The 14,940-nt window shown below is 43.7% G+C and overlaps 1 protein-coding gene across 1 annotated transcript in view; it reads left to right on the plus strand.

Moving 5' to 3' along the window:
• The window catches only part of LOC143975859 (protein shortage in chiasmata 1 ortholog-like), a 156,748-nt gene that overhangs the window by 3,967 nt on the left and 137,841 nt on the right, over nt 1-14,940 (plus strand). Inside the window, exons 3-4 of the mRNA XM_077478416.1 lie at nt 8,347-8,476; nt 11,369-11,453. Of these exons, the coding sequence (XP_077334542.1) occupies nt 8,347-8,476; nt 11,369-11,453 (215 nt within the window). The remainder of the gene's footprint in view (nt 1-8,346; nt 8,477-11,368; nt 11,454-14,940) is intronic.

Consider the following 14,940-nt stretch of genomic DNA (forward strand, 5'->3'; position numbering starts at 1 on the left):
ATTGAGACAAGTACACACTATAGAGAGATATGATTTGTTCATATTTCATGCCTGAGGTTTTCAACCACTTTAAGTGAAGGACAACCTCCCTCTGAGAGCAGGGTTATGGCTTGTGATTCTTATTTTTACTTGGAGAATTAAGATGATTTTTCGCTGAACTTTATAAAGAGACGTTCCTTGCTCACCCCAACTACACCTACAGCCACTGCAGCTACCTTCTGCAGCTTCCAGATCAGTTCCCCCACAGCAGTAGCTTTGGGGACTGTACTCAGACCCCACCATTAGGAAGATGCGGGGCCGCCCTGCAACACTGCCTTCAGTGCCAAACCACATGTTTGGCACTCACCCTTGGTATAGCAGTACAGAGCGGTGCAGTTAGTTGAAGGGTTTTTCTACAGTTACAGAGCGGTGGTGATCTTCACCAGTGTGCCCCAGACCTGAAGACCTTCCTAAAGCAGGGGGTTCCACCTGGTTAGTACTTCCCTTGGATGAGCCCATGAGGGGGAAGTCTGGGGATATGCTCCTTCCTACATGGGGCTCCCCAAAATGGCCCAACTATCCCATTCCATGAGGTAGTTCCTGGACTCTGGGCCCCTGCTTTCATAGCCCAGAAGGGTGGGTGTTTTGAGTCCTTAGGCTGAGAACAGTGTGTCACGGGGTGGCTGTGACACTGTAAATGATGTGTTGCCGCTATGTTGCTCCAAGTGGCACTTTCTTTTTCATACATCATGGGACACAGAGTTAGGCTAATATTCATTACCTACTGGGTTATACTTCATCTCCAGGTGAATGGACACTGGTAGACCAAAGGTCTTTAGACAGGAAGTGATACCCTATATAACCCCTTCCATACAGAAAGTACTTCCGTTTTTTAACAGTGTCTGCAAGGTGGATGGCACAGTTGTTTGAGTTCACTGAGCTCCAGGTCTCTAATCCCAATTAATGGTTCTTAAATAAATCAAGGGATTGACCGATCAGATCCATTTGACACAGGCTCTATATGCTTAGATAAATGGTACCCGAGCCTCGCAAAGAAGACTCAAGATCCTGCGAGGTTTTGCCTGTAATGTGGCCTCTGGGTGCTGGACCCTGCGTAGTGGAATCCTGAACACCACAGTGCTAAGGCATTCGTGCATGGGTGCTGTACAGGTCCAAGGGAGTGGACCCTAAACATGAAAGGGGCACCCAGTCCTTGAAGGACCTCAAGTGACAGGAACCCACCATGATGGGAGGTTGGGCTCTTAGTTTACTAAGCTGCCCTGCGCCTGGACAGGTAAGTGAAACCCGGTCAAGGTGCGGCAGCTTCCTGTTGCAGTAATGGCAGCAAGTGGCCAGGTGGGAACACTTCGGCCACCTTGCAGAACCACTTCAGGGGAGGCCATAATGTTGTGCTAGAATGGGAACCCAACACATATTGTTACTCGGGCCCCTATCACCCGGGGTCACCATTTCACAGTTGGGATGGTCTAAGGAGGGGCACTTCTCTTGTCTCTCTTCGATGAATAGAATGTGGATTCTACCAGGTGGAAAAACAAGCAACAGTGAGGTCAGTTTGGTCAGTTTTAAACTCAATGACGGTATGCTGATCATCAATGAATGTTGCACAGGGTGTGAGTCTGGGAGCAATAAAAGACACACGTAGGGTTTCTTGGTATTTCTTGGAAGGAGAGATCTTGTTGTTCCCTTGCAGATTGGAGAAGTCTCTCTTTAGTGCGGTAATAATGGAACTTAATGATGACATCTCGCGGGGGGGGGCCCTCTGATGACTTAGGGGCAAGAGATCTGTGGATGCGGTCAAATACCAGTTGTTCTAAAGATATCTTAGGTGCCAGTTCTTGAAAGAAAGCAGTTGCTGTATCTTGCAGATCCGTTATGGCTTCCGGTACTCTGCGAATGCAGAAATTATCCCTGGGGGCCCTATTTTCAGCACCTTTTAGCTTGTCTTCCACGGCCTCAAATTAAGCAGTCATTTTATCGACCTCTTCCTCATGGCCTTCAAGCACAGTGGTTGCTAAGTCCATTTGTTGTTCTAATTGATTTGTGCAGTGGCCTTTCTCTTTAAGAACTTTCACAAGGTCAGAGGAAAGTTTGCAGGAGGCCTGAGTGATCTTGTACCACACAATGGAACGAAATATGGTGCATCTAATTATATATTTAAGGGACTTACCAAGTCCATCAATCACTTCAGAATGGAATCAGTTAGCTCAGTAGTCGCTGCACTCCATCAAGGGGACTTCCTGGCGTCCTTAGACATCCAGGATCCGTACCTGCACATACCCATATGCCTCCGGCATCAAAAGTTTCTGCGGTTTGCAGTCGAGGAAACCCACTACTAGTTTGTCACTCTCCCTTTTGGTTTGGCATCAGCCCCCCCCCGAGTCTTTACCAAGGTATTGGCTCCAGTGTCGGCGTTGCTGCGGCAACGTGGGATCGCGTTCGTCGGATACCTAGACGATCTGCTCCTGAGAGCATCTTCCGCCTCCAGAGTTAGAGGAGGATATGGTGATCGCCATGCAGACCCTGCATGAGTTTGGGTGACTTTTAAACCTTAACAAGTCGGTGGTAGTACTAACCCAGCGTTTGGAGTACCTAGGCTTGCTGCTGGACTCCAGGGAAGCGAGAGTTTTTCTCCCTTCAGACAAGCTGCAGACTCTCAGAGCTGCGGTAAAGCTGCTGATGAACCGCAAGTAGTCGTCGCTTCTGCATGCGAGTCCTGGGTCTCATGGTGGCCTCCTTCGAGGCAGTACCGTATGCCCAGTTCCACACCAGAGTTCTGCAGAAGGAGATTTTGTCGAAATGGGACAAATCTCAGTTGACCCTGGATCGGCAGATCCAGGTGAGCCAGCTAGTCGGGGTTTCACTGATCTGGTGGCTGAGGTCCCCGGCGCTTCAGTCCGGGAAGTCGTTCCTTCCTCTAAAATGGACAGTGATCACAACGGATGCCAGCCTATCCGACTGGGCTGGAGTGATGGGGGTTCAGTCAGTTCAGGGCCTCTGGTCGACTGAGGAATTCAAACTGCTGATCAATCTGCTCGAGCTGAGAGCAATCAGGCTATGCCTCTCCACATGATCGATGAGACTACAAGGGTGTCTGATCAGGATCCAGTCAGACAACGCCACTGCGGTGGCGTATGTCAATCACCAAGGAGGGACAAGAAGCTCAGCCGCCGCACGGGAGGTCGCTCACATACTTCGGTGGGCAGAGCAACGTGTACCAGCCATGTTGGCCATTTACATCCCAGGAGTGGAGAACTGGCAGGCGGACTATCTGAGTCGCCAGATGCTGGACCCAGGAGAATGGGCATTGCATCTTGAGGTGTTCAGGCTACTGTGTCTGCGGTGGGGCACACCAGACGTGGATCTTCTGGCCTCCTGTCTCAAATGGAAGTTGTCGAGATTCATGTCCAGGACAAGAGATCCTTGGGCAGACGTGTCAGATGCGCTAGTAGATCCGTGGGGTCAGTATCAGCTGATCTGTGCCTTTCCTCCGTTGAAGCTACTACCACATCTGCTCTGCAGAGTGGAAATCGAAGAAGAGGAGCTGTGTTGGTCTGAGAATTACAGAGAAAAGGATTTTATGGTGAGTACAAAAAAAATCCTATTTTTCTTTTGCCTTTCCCTGAGGCTGGAGAAGATTTGGACTGCTAGCAGTGTTTCTGGCAGTTCTTAGCCAAGCGGTACATAACCGCCAGATGCCGCGGGGGGTAGATGGTGGATACCGGAGTGTAGGCTGTGCTTTAGTAGCCGAGGTTTATCGTTCTGACGGCACAGAGCAGGGAAATCAGGCGGCCATCTCCCTTGCTCTGGCCAACCCGGATGTTTCTACCTTGGGAAAGGATATTGACCCTTCATGCTCATTTTCAGACCCTTCACGCTAAGAAGCTTCCATCTGTCTATTGTTCGCAGTGGCGGCTGGTGAAGTTTTAGGATGGGGGGTCGCAAGACCCCACCCCTCCATGGCTGGCCCCTCCCACTTCGAACAAGCCACGCACCTTATATAATCCACATCATATACCAGGCTGCACATTATACACAGGGCTCTGCACATCATATACCAGGCTGCACATTATACACAGGGCTCTGCACATCATATATCAGGCTGCACATTATACACAGGGCTCTGCACATCATATACCAGGCTGTACATTATACACAGGGCTCTGCACATCATATACCAGGCTGCACATTATACACGGGGTTCTGCACATAATATAGCAGGCTGCACATTATACACGGGGGTCTGCACAGCATATACCAGGCTGCACATTATACACTGGGCTCTGCACATCATATACCAGGCTGCACATTATACACTGGGCTCTGCACATTCTTTGTAGTAGTATGAGATCATACTACAATCATGGGCCAGAGGTATGACATCATACTGCAAGCATCAGTCACAGGTATGAGATTATACTGTGATCATTGGTCACAAGTATAAGATCATACCACAATCATCAGTCACCGGTATGAATTCTCTGAGATCATACTGCCATCCAACCACCCAAAAAATGAATGAATTTCATAAGTGGGGGGGGGGGGGGGGTTGGATGTTGTGCTGCTGTCCAACCTCCAAAAAAAAGTGAATACATTTCATAAGCGGGGGCAAGTGTGCTGCCGTCCAACCGACTTATGGGTAATACCAGTCTGCAAACATTTTTTACTTTCCTTTTTTTCACCTTTTGCAAAGTGTTACAAGGTACAGGTGTGAATGGGCAGCAGGTGGGGACAATTTGGTCCGTCTTCAGTCACGTTGATAAGGGATAAATAACATGCATAAAATGTGTTTAATAAACTAATTCATATGGGAAGACAGATATTGAAATGTATCTTCTGATGCCAGGTTATCTCTAGAGCTTGTTAACAGCCATCACTCCCAGGATCTGTGTTTAACATTCCCAGACTGGAGCTGATGGATGCTTTAAAACAGAACACCAGCACTTAGTTCATGCCCACCTACCTGCCTCTCCCCTCCCCCCACCACCCCAGCACCCCCATGACATTTTTATTAAAACACCATATATCTAGCCTTTATCTAGCAGACCTCTAGCATGACCAGTGACATTATGGCAGCTTTCCCTCCTGCAGGGGGGCACGCATTCTTCCAGGACTAGCCAGCAATTATGTAATGATGTGTGAGCACCACTCATGGAGTATTGTGAGCCCAGCCTGTGTGATGACACACCACCTAGGGGGCATGAAAAACAGCAGGCTGTACACGCCTATCAGTCTGCAGACGCGGACTGCCAATAATGGAGCGTGGAAAGGGTGAGTATATTTGGCAATGGGTTTTTTTTGTTTTTTTTTTGATTGGGTGAGCTGAAGTAAGAAAAAAAAAATATATAAGTTTGACTTAAAAGGTTTTAAGATCACTGATCAAAGCTTCCTAAATGCTTTGTAAATTCCTACTGAAAATAAGGCCTTTTAAACATTAGATTCTTAAAAGGTAAAATTAAACTATGCCCATGTGTTTAGGTCCTTAGAAATGTTGCCCAGAGTACCAGCTTTCTTTTGTAATATATCTAATCTATGTCCATTTATTTTATAGCTGCCCATTTTCTGCTAAATGTAACTGCTTAAGTTAGGAATTATGAATTATGGGGGGGGGGGGGGTGCTGCCATCCTGCTGCTGTCCTGCCACCACCCCACCCCCCCCTTGATAAACCGATGAACATAATGCATCTAGTTGCAGCAGGGGGGGGGGGTCCTGCCGTCTGCTCACCGAATGTTGAGCAGTTGCTGTATGAGCTTCCGCCACTGGACTGAGCGGATGAGTGCCAACCTCACTTCCGTGAGTGACGTCGGAAGCGCTGCTCATTGGATATGAGTCTATGTGCTGCACTCACCCACCCAGCCTGGAAGCTGTGGCGCGCTCCACAGAGCAAGTTTTTTTTGGCCAAATGAAGCGCGTCGTCTGCAATCTCGTGATTACATTGATGTGGCGCTTCCCATATTGCACTGCGCCCGGCGCTGGGACGCAGTGCACATAAGGACATTTAAAAAAAAAAATTATTTAAAGGGACATGTTTAAATACATTTTCTTTTCTTTTTAACATTTTTTTTTCCTTTTTACTGCCTGGGGGTTGGGCGGCGCCCGGGCACTGTTGTTGCATGAGGGCACAGGGCCTAATGGTGATATTTGTCCAGTTTATCCAAAGGTCTTTGCAGCTCAATTTGCTGACTCTGTGTCTCCCAAGGCTAGGATATGATTGGTGGCTTACCAGCCCTAAACTGGAATTGTGGAAGTCCTTTCTCCTTTTATCCTGGACAGTTCTCACAATGGATGCCAGCCTGTTGGGCGGGGAAGGAGTAGGAACGTACAGTAGATGGTCCAAGAGATTTGGTTGTCAAATGAGTCCAGACTTCTAATCAAAATTCTAGAACTAGGAGTTGTTTGCCTAGTCCCTTTTGGCAGTGGACCAATCAGCTTCAGGGATCACAGATGAGAGTTTACGGCAGTCGCTTTGATCAACCAACAGGGCAGCACCAGAAGCACATGGCCCTTTTGAGAAGCAGACTTAATTCTGGCTTGGGCCAAAAGACACATCCCTAACCTTGTCCACTGTTCACATTCTTGAAGTGAACATTTGGCAAGCAGATTTCCTCAGCCATCAGTGTCTGGATGCGGGGGAGTGGTCTCTTCATCTCAAAGTGTTTTGGCATATATATCACCATTGGAGGATGCCAGATGTGGATCTTATGGCATCTCACTTACAGTGGTTATAAAGGCTGAAGGTTTTTTACCTTCATGCATTCTATCCATCAAGGTAAAAAAAACTTCTGTGTGCTGCTCCCCCACAGCCTCCCCAAATACTCATCTGACGGCTCTCTCGGTCCAGCATTAGGTATGAGAGACTCTGTTGCTCTGTGGAATGTGTTCTGAGATTTCTGAAGAGTGGACTGCAACAGTATTTTGACTTTATTAGGGTCAGGTTTTGGCCTTGATTATTTTGTACCAGTGACCTCTAGCTGCTCACACTCTGGTTAAGATCTTTGTTGAAGGGGAGGCTCAGATAGTTGCCCCTGTTTGATCCCTGTTGTAATGGAATTTTTATGTTTCCTTCTTGGCTCTTCAGAAGCCTCCCTTTTTGAGTCCACCTAGGAAATTCTCTTGACCGACCTTACTCTTATGCCACGTACACAGGATCAGACAATCCGGCGGACAAGAGTCCGCCGGAAAAGCCTCCCGTGTGTGGGCTCCGGCTGACTTTTTCTTTCCAAAATTCTGACGGACTTAGAAAGAAGTTTTGACTCAAAATTGCCGAGTCTGGCAGACAATCTGCCTGCCTGTGTGCTAGTCCGCTGGACTTTTGAAATGAACGGACTTGTTCACACACGGAGAAAAGTCCGTTCATCTTGAGCGTGGCTTCAGGTAGATGGGACTAGCGAAGGAAGTCAATGTCACCGCCTCCATAGGCGAGATTGACACCTCGCTGACCCCATCACCTGGTATGGATTTAAAGGGGAACCCCTACGCCGAAAAAACGGCGTGGGGGTCCCCCCAAAGTACATAGCAGACCCTTATCTGAGAATGCAGCCCGGCCAGTCAGGAAAGGGGGTGGGGACGAGCGAGCACCCCCCCTCCTGAGCCGTACCAGGCCACATGTTCTCAACATGGGGGGGTGCTTTGGGGAAGGGGGGGCCCTGCGGCCCCCCCAACCCAAAGCACCTTGTCCCCATGTTGATGAGAACAAGGGCCTCTTCCTGACAACCCTGGCCATTGGTTGTCGGGGTCTGCGGGCGGGCGGCTTATCGGAATCTGGGAGCCCCCTTTTAATAAGTCCAGTCATAGAGACACACATATGCTAGGGTCAAAAAGGAAGCTAGCAAATCTGTTTTATTATCATAGATTTTCTTTGTACAAGGAAACGCATACAAACACAGAGAGATAATACAAGCTCCATGCATATCATTTGTTGGTGGAAATTAACAGGACCCCAGCCCTGCAAAGTAAGAATGCTAACCACTAATCCTCTGGACTGATTGTATCCCATACGTTTTCTTCCTGCTAAAGCTGGCCATAGATTGGTCAGTCCCTTCTTAACTGGCTGGATTTTGATCCATGTACAGCTGGCTTAAGCTATTACAGATTGGTGTACCACCACTAACTTTAGTGTTGGACCTGCCATCACTGCCATCAGATTGCTAGCTGTGTTGTAAGTTAAAACAAAAAGTTAGGAGCACACTGGATTTTTGGCAGATCAACAGATATGTTTTTGTACTTGAATCATTGTTAAAGGGATAACACATGGAGACACACAGTAAGTATGTATTGCAGAGATGTGCTGCATGTGTTTATTTTGTCCAGATATTAATATATACTGTGTGTGTGTGTATTTTATTTAGAATGTCATGAAACAAAAACTTGCCATCGCTTGGATGCTTATTCCATTTCCCAATGAGATTCTACAGGACGAAGACTATTGCCATAACAAAATCTTTGTAAACGACACATACAGAAGGCCATGGAAAAGATGTATGTTGTATTTTTTTCCCCCAGTTTTATATTTGTATACTATTTCAGAAATAATTCATACTTAGCTAAGTTAAGATTGTGAATCTTGTGCCTATTCAGCACAGAAAAATGCAATATATGTTTAACAAATGTCAGCATGTGTCACATTTACACAGAGATTGCAAATGCATTAAAAAATGAGGTTGTAGATCACTGACAAAAACCAAAGTGAAATTTTAGGCCCCACAAATGCTGTCTTTTTATTATTTAAAGGTAAGGAAAGGGGTTGATAATGTTTTAAACATATTTATTCTGAACTTTTTTGTCTAATCACCTTTTAATTTTGAAACACCAGTTACAATAACCACTTCAGAATATTTTAAACAGACAGTGTAGCACTATAAATAATGATTAAAAATTATTCAAATTATTGAAAAATAATAAAATAAATATAAATGTCCAAATAACATATATGTAGAGTGATCCGCGTGAGATTCTTCAGTGATGAACAATCAGACCATGCGTAAAGTGACTTAGTGCTGGATAGAACCTCCACCAATGGTAAGAATGGCTGCTCACCTCACAGCATGGACTCTTGAGTTACAGAGGGTCAAACACTCTTTGTTACCAAGGATGCTTATCAGCTGTTCAATCCGATAATCAGTTCTGGCACGAGAAAGAAGAAGAGAGGGTGGAGCAGAGAGAGTGGAGCCCAGAGAGAGTGAAGCCCAGAAGCAAAGAAGGACATGGGACATGTGATCATTGCCATATACTATCCATTGTGAGTGTGTTCCATGGACTTGCCAACCATTATACCCTGAATAGGAGGAGGTTTGGTCATTTGGATATATGCTGCGAGGAGGAAACCATTGATTGAACAGCTGATAAGCATCCTTGGTAACAAAGCGTGTTTGACTCTCTGTAACTCAAGGGTCCACGCTGAGAGGTGAGCAGCCATTCTTATCATTGGTGGAGGTTCTATCCAAGTCATAACAAGTCACTTTATGCATGGTCTGATTGTTCATCACTGAAGATTCTCACGTGGATCACTCTACATATTTGTTATTTGGACACTTATAGTTTTATTTTATTATTTTTCAATAATTTTTTTATCATTATTTATAGCGCTGCACTGTCTGTTTGATATATTCTTATTTTGGGATTTGGTTATTGACCCTTGGTGTTCAGCAGCTTTTTCTTTAAAAGGGGTGTATTCTACTGCGCTGATTTTGTCTGTTTTAATAACCACTTCAGCCCTGGAAGATTTTACCCCCTTCCTGACCAGAGCACTTTTTTTTTCTTGGTTTAGGCCGATATGTAGTCTTCTACATATTTTTGGTAATAAAAATCGCAATAAGCGTATATATATATATATATATATATATATATATATATATATATATATATATATTGGTTAGCAAAGTTATAGCGCCTAAAAATAGGGCATAGATTTATAGCATTCTTCTTATTATTATTATTATTTTTTTTACTAGTAATGGCGGCGATCTGCGATTTTTATCGTGACTGCAACATTATGGCGGACACATCGGACAGTTTTGACACATTTGTGAGACCCTTTGCATTAATACAGCCATCAATGCTATAAAAATGCAATGATTACTGTAAAAATGTCACTGGCCGTGAAGGGGTTAACACTAGGGGTGATCAAGGGGTTAATTGTGTTCCCTGGTGTGTGTTCTAACTGAAGGGGGGAAGAGACTGACTAGGGGAGATGACAGATCGTCTGTTCATACTTTGTATGAACAGACGATCTGTGACTTCTCCCCTCAGTGTGTTTACAATGTGTTTACACCCAGATCCTGGTTCTTGCCATGTTACGAGCAATCGCGGGTGCCAAGCGCACTCGCTTTGGCTTCGGGGGCGAGCTGTGGGCACCTTAAGAAACGACGTAACATGACGGCAATTCGCCTGCCTGTGCTATTCTGCCGTGCCATTCAACTGCGGCGGCTGGTCGGGAACAGGTTAATATCACAGCAACGGGGATCTTACTTGATTTGTTACAGTAGATCTGAATTCAATAAGGCAGGATTTGCTATGCTATAGGGAACATTTAGAAATTCTAATTGTGCGTTAGGAGTACCCTGAACATTTCATCTTTTGTCTTAAATTACACCTGAAAAGTAACAGCGCAATTCCTGGTATGTGAGCGTGCCTAGGCATTCCTGTCTGGGGGAAAAAAAACACTGATCACTAACATTTAAGGGGGCAGACACCATTAAACACCAACAATAAAAGAGGTATTCAAAACCAATAAATGCCATAATAGGGCAGTATCTCTTCACCACTAAAATCTGCAAGTTGTTCTTTGCATTACAGTCCTGACCCCTGCACTTTGACTGCTGCACTGTAATTGCTATGTCTTAAATCATACTAAACAATTTGGGGGATTGCTCTGGTTTCTATTTATACAATAAAAAAAAATTAATTATTTTTGCACCCGTTTGTCCTAAAGATTTCATAGAAAAAATGTTTTTGCAAATTGATATTGGCTAAAGAAAACCTAGAACCCTCCTCCCAAAAATGTATCATTTTAATTATTTTAAGTATTAAGAAAGTTGTCACTAAATAAACAGGCTTATAGTGGAAATGTTAAAATTACCATTAAGGGTATACGGGTACAGGTGGAGGTAGTACCTGAGGTAGTTGAGATTGGGGGTATATGCATTATAGCAGCAGCAATAAGGAAATGATGAGTTTAATTGATAAGCCTACCCCCTTCCTGGAAACTCTTTAGAAACGAGGTTGGCCATATCATTTTGGCATTCTCTAATGCCACATTACAATGAACAGCATATAATGGAATAGACTATGAAATATTACTTTATATACTGTAATTTTTAATGGATTAAAAACCCTTTGATTTTGTGATCTGTAATTTGAATTTCCCCTCAGCTATTCCAACCTGCAAGGTACACGAAGAGGATACAATAATACATACATGGAAAACATACACCTCCTTTGATGACTTTCTGGAAAGGTATGCAATGAAATCCTCTGTATATCAATTTTTTCTTTATTAACATGCTATTAAATAGCCCATTTCATGTACATACAGGGAACATTTTGTGAGCCAACATGTATATTATAAGTGTAGCTTAATTTATATTCTTTGAAACTAATATTAAACTGGGATGTATTGCTTCATACCGCTGCTTAACACTATTGTGACCATTGTTTCTTATACCTTTTTGATAAGACCATTTACCACATATTTGCTTAAATCTTGATCTTTTTAAGAAATTGCACCCACTAAGTGAGTTTTAAAATGCTTCTGTAACTATTTGTATATAGTTTGTGCAGCCTTAAAGTAAACCTGTGGTATTGTATATTATTAAAAAGAACCTGTCACCAACTCAAAAAAAATTGCAGGTAAAAGCACAATCAAATGCTTACTTGCAGCATTTTCCCTTCCATAAGTTATTTTTTATTGGCTTGCAATGTGCTTCTGACCTTACTACTTCAGGAGTCCTTTCCCCGCTTGCAAATCATAGCGCTCTACTCTTCTGGGAGTGTCTGATTTCTCCTTGTGCTAGCCCAGCATCTCAACTTCTGTAACTATTTGTATATAGTTTATGCATCCTTAAAGTGAACCTGTTGTATTATATACTAATAAAGAAACCCTGTCACTAACTTAAAAAATTACAGAAAAGAGCACTATAAAATTATTACCGTACTTGCAGCATTTTCCTTCTTCATAAATTATTTTTATTGACTTGCAATGTGCCTCTGACCTTGCCACTCTGAAGTTCATTCCCTTCTTGCTCATCATAGCACTCTCCTCTGAGGGTGCCTAATTAGTCTATGTGCTAACTCAGCATCTCTATCCCTTCCCTCATCTCCCCAGGGGTATACTATACTTTTTTTTTTTTTTTAAAGATATGTTTTATTGAGTTTCATTTAAAGATGTACATGGAAAAACCTATACACAGAAAGGAAGGAAAATAAAAACAAACACGTGATGTCTCATGTCTCAAGAACTTTCAGGAGCCACAGAGAAATTACAAATGCAATGGGTTTCATAATGCGAGGATAGAAACAAGTCCACAGTGTGAAAAATTCTAATATCCTGCATCTACAGAGGTTAGCGTAAGTGGGCTGGAAATCCATTTATCCCATAGTTTATCGAATAGGTTCATTTTTTCTGAGGTTAAAGGTAAGCTTATATAGGGTAAGGCTAGCATTAATCAGTTTGAGCTAGGTGTTTAGCATTGGGGAAGTTGTCCCTTTCCAGGATAGTAGAATGTTGTTTTTTTAGCAAAGAAGTACAAAATAAAATATTCATAGAATAATATTCAGTTTAGTTGTTTCAGGCTTTTGTAGTAGTTTTTCAATGAGGGTAATTAAAAGAAGGTCAGTTAACCACCTGCATTGCCCCTGGATGGCATGATGGAGTTGATATTCGTAAAATAGAAACGTGGGGTTCTTCTTGTCAAGCCCCATACACATGATCGGAAATTCTGCCAGCAAAAGTCGGATGTGAGCTTTTGGTCAGAAATTCCGACCGTGTGTATGCTCCATCAGACTTTTGCTGGCAGAGTTCCAGCCAGCAAAAGATTGAGAGCAGGATCTCTATCTTTCGGTCGGAAAAAGTTCCGATCGGAAATTCTGATCGTCTGTCCAAATTCCGACGTGCAAAATTCCTACGCGTGCTCGGAAACAATTTGATGCATGCTCGGAAGCATTGAACCTAATTTTATCGGCTCATCATAGTGTTGTATGTCACTGCGTGATTGATGGCTGAAAGTTCAAAGAACTTTTGTGTGACCGTGTGTATGCAAGCCAAGCTTGAGCGGAATTCCGTCAGAAAAACCATCCAGCTTTTTTTCCGACAGAAAATCCGCTCATGTGTAAGGGGCATTATTGTGTAAAGGATTTAAAACTTTGTGCATTGTATAGCTGGCATAGGCATTTCATTACCGAGATGACCATCTCTGTGGGTCAGGAATGTTAAGTATTAGTAATTTATGTAGGGATAAGTTGGACCACAAGGAGTTGTTAGACAATGTAGACCAGGAGGTCATGGAGATGCATGCCAGTATTGTAAGGAAGAGGGAGGTTTTCAGCATAGTAGTACCTTTGCAGGAGGGTACATGGCATCTACAAAATAATGACATAAAGAGTTTCAAAAGACAAGGCTATGGCAACCTCAGTGGTAGTGCAGACTTTAGCTGAAGAAGGGTGGAGCCAATTGTGAATGGTAACCAGTTGGGACGCCAAATAGTAAAGGAAAACATTAGGGAAAGGCAGCCCCAAGACTTACAATGATATTTTGAGGGTCTGACGTTGCCATAGAAATGCCATACAGATAGTTTCAATCTGTCTGAAAATTGGTATCAGTATCTTACAAGGAGAGCTAGCCAGGACATACATCAACCTCAATAGATAAATCATTTTGAACATGTATATTCTACCCATGAGATCTAGCTTGGAGATTCATGCATTGCTTGATCTGCTGTTGCAATTTGGAGGCCAGAAGACACACATTATCCATTATATAGGAACATAGAGGCAATTGCATAGTAACCCCAAAATATTTAAAGGGGTGAGCTAGATGAAGCTTTGAATTCCAGTGAATTGCCTGTACAGCTACCTGGTCTAAAGGGAAGACACTGGACTTTTCCCAGTTGATTCAAAAGCCTGAATAGTCACCAAATTATACTATTTCCTGCAGCAGATGGTATAAGGATTCGTTAGGGTTAGCTAAATATAATACCATTTTATCTGTGTATAAGGAGATACGTTCTTCTATAGTGCCAATCATAAGGCTTCATATTTTTGGGGAGTTACTAATACCAATAGCCAGGGGCTAAATGGCCAAGGCAAATAAGAATGCAGATAACCCGCCACCCCTGGGTGTGCTGCAGTAAATCGGGAAGGTATCAGGGTGTTAACTCTTATTCTGGTAACTGGGTTTGTGTATAGAAGGTGGATCTAAGCCAGGGATATGCAATTAGCGGACCTCCAGCTGTTGCAGAACTACAAGTCCCATGATGTATAGCAAGACTCTGACAGCCACAAGCATGACAACCAGAGGCATGATGGGACTTGTAGTTTTGCAACATCTGGAGGTCCACTAATTGCATAACTGTAGAACTGTAATAAACTAAACAGATATGGCCACTCTACACTATCAAAGGCTTTACATGTGTCCAAGGATGATTACATGTGTGTGGGAGTGAAAATGGGGTATTGCAAATTTTGACAGTCTCCACATGTTCACTAAAAGTGAAACTACCCAATTTAAACAAAGGGGGGGGGGGAGGGGGGTAGTATCTCCCCCTTCAGAGTCACAGTGAAGGTCCTAAGGAGATCTGGATTTAGTACATGTTTAAATTTGTCTACCATTCAGCAAGAAAGCCGTCCAGGCCAGGCGTCTTGTGAAAAGGCAATTTTGAAATAGCTAAATCGATCTCATCAGTAGAGGTAGAAGCCTCCAGTTCCCTGCTCCATTGAGGGGATAAGGA

The sequence above is a fragment of the Lithobates pipiens genome, unplaced genomic scaffold, assembly GCF_037356315.1.
Source record: "Lithobates pipiens isolate NorthernLeopardFrog02 unplaced genomic scaffold, aLitPip1_a1.2 Scaffold_13, whole genome shotgun sequence".
In the NCBI taxonomy this organism is placed as follows: Eukaryota; Metazoa; Chordata; class Amphibia; order Anura; family Ranidae; genus Lithobates; species Lithobates pipiens.